This window comes from Penaeus japonicus, unplaced genomic scaffold (genome assembly GCF_977035675.1).
Source record: "Penaeus japonicus unplaced genomic scaffold, GWHDUDI00000001_assembly GWHDUDI00000024, whole genome shotgun sequence".
NCBI lineage: Eukaryota > Metazoa > Arthropoda > Malacostraca > Decapoda > Penaeidae > Penaeus > Penaeus japonicus.
Genome location: NW_028234426.1, coordinates 34,750,228 through 34,752,727, shown reverse-complemented (window position 1 = coordinate 34,752,727; position 2,500 = coordinate 34,750,228). Strand labels below are relative to the sequence as shown.

Sequence of the window (2,500 nt, the reverse complement as noted above, 5' to 3'; positions counted from 1 at the left end):
GCTGTAGTTACTTTAGAAAAACGTACATATAAATGTGTATGTATATATATATATATATAAATACATATATATATATATATATACACACATATATATGCAGATGTATGTGTGTGTATTCATATATATATATATATATATATATATATATATATATATATATATATATATATATGTATATATATAAATATATAGATATATACATATTTACAAAGAGAGAGAAACAGAGAGAGAGATATGTAAACAGAGAAAGAAATGCGGTTTGAAGGTTAAGAAGGCCTACGCACCATTTCCGATACTTTCCCAAAGTGGCATTCGTCTAGGCTTACACTTTGTAATTGTAGGTGCGCTTGTGTGAGTATATGTGGACCGCTAGATAAATATAGATGTAGCTATGTATTTCTTAATAGTTTCAGTCTAGGACTATATATAAATTATGGTACTTTTCGAGGAACGAAGGCAAACTTTAACACTCCTCACTTCCAACAGTGATTCCTGGGGTGTGTGCCGTAGGAAGGAACCTTTACCCTGAAGGCTCCACCTGGTATTTGAAACACTGTGTAAGGGCACACTGCTCGCGCCACGGAACCAGCATGCTGGTCACTTACCAATCGTAAGTATGAAAAGAGGTAAAACTAGTAGCCTAGGAATCTTTTTATGTAAATCTGACACATATTTTCATGTTACTTCTTCTAAGGGAGGGTGATATTCTACAGGTAGATGGAGAATCAGATATAAAGGGATATATATTACATATAAGGGTAAATTGAATATGAGGCATACTGCATCAAATTATGGTGCTGTTTACACCGAGCATCTGTGGATATTGAAATTATATAAAATCTCTCCAACCGAGAGATCTTCCAGCTGAATTCTCTACCTAATCTAACCCTAGTATGTTTGCCTAAGAAAAGCCTTGATTTTCTTTTCTCATAGGTGCGGTGTGGCCATAGCTGGTTCCAATTGCAAAGTGGTTTCTGACAACACCAAGATTTACCCTGATTGCTGCCCTGCCTCTGTATGCCCTAAATAGTGATTGAAAGCTGCATTCCAAGGATGACCACTGTTCTCGGTATTCAATGACTTTTTGTGCAATAAATGGTTTCAATTGATGCAACTTTACGTCTATGCTTCTAAAAGAGGTCCCCTATATATTTTACCTGTAACTGCTATCATCTTGATAGAATTCAAAGTACAATGGTATTAGTATACTATGCAACATTTTTTTTTTCGAAACTGTTGTCTATTCTCTAATTACACCGAGTTTATTTATAGTTTAGTGGACTTTTGTTACTTCTTTAACTCAGTAGTATTGTATCTATATTTTAAATGAATAAATGAATGATTAGATTTAAGTATGTATAGTATACACATACCCATATGAATATATACATATACATAAACACACATATATACATATATATGTATATATATATATATTATATATTGTGTGTGTGCGTATGTGTATGAATATATATGCATATATGTACACACACACACACACACACACACACACACACACATATATATATATATATATATATATATATATATATATATATATATATATGCATATATAAATATATATGCATATATAAATATATATATACATATATATAAATATATATGTATATATATACAAATATATATATACATATATATGTATATCTATATATATATATATATATATATATATATATATATATATATAGTGTGTGTGAAGTATAATTAAGTATGTAAATATATATATATATATATACATATATATAAATATATATATTTTTTTATATACACATATACACACACACACGCGCGCGCATATATATATATATATATATATATATATATATATATATATATATATATATATATATATATATATATATATATATACATATACATATATATAGTAAGCATGGCAGGTATTTATTACCATTACACTAAATGTGAAAGTGCACTGTCTGTTTATCTATTCGCCTCTATATCTCTCTTCCTATCTGTCATTCTATCTCGTTTTTAGCACGTTGTTGCGAAGTAGGAAAATAATCAGAGCAGGTGGCATGCTTGAGCGTCGGTTTCAAAACAACACCACACGATGAGCATTTCGAAAGAGATTATTGATATCAAAGCAACATCCTTTTGCCTCACACCCTGTCATGGAACGGTAGAATATTCGCTATCAATTTTTTTTTTTTTTTTTTTTTTTTTTTGAGAAATCCTTTAATGTTTGGGAATAGGTATGTACAGAATGAAAAACATATAGAATGAATTATATGAAAAAAAAACGTAATTAAAAGGCATAACACACTGATCCTTTTTCTTAGCTATTGGGTGTAGTTTGAAACAATAATCAAGGGACTGCAAGTCCCCTGAGGACTACGGGCTTTGGGCCAGGGTTCGAACCTGGTCCGATACCCTGCATGACTGATCTCCCGGCAACCCTTCCTCCTCCTCAAGGAGGATTGAGGTGAGCATGTGAGTTAGGTTGAACAATGATTATGAT

The 2,500-nt window shown here is 30.8% G+C and overlaps 1 protein-coding gene across 1 annotated transcript in view; it reads left to right on the top strand.

The window, feature by feature from the left end:
- Positions 1-1,114, top strand: part of LOC122242342 (U-scoloptoxin(16)-Cw1a-like) — a 1,336-nt gene extending 222 nt beyond the window's left edge. Inside the window, exons 2-3 of the mRNA XM_086551038.1 lie at positions 487-610; positions 934-1,114. Of these exons, the coding sequence (XP_086407164.1) occupies positions 487-610; positions 934-1,030 (221 nt within the window). The 3' untranslated portion in view covers positions 1,031-1,114. The remainder of the gene's footprint in view (positions 1-486; positions 611-933) is intronic.
- Positions 1,115-2,500: the final 1,386 nt, after the last annotated feature.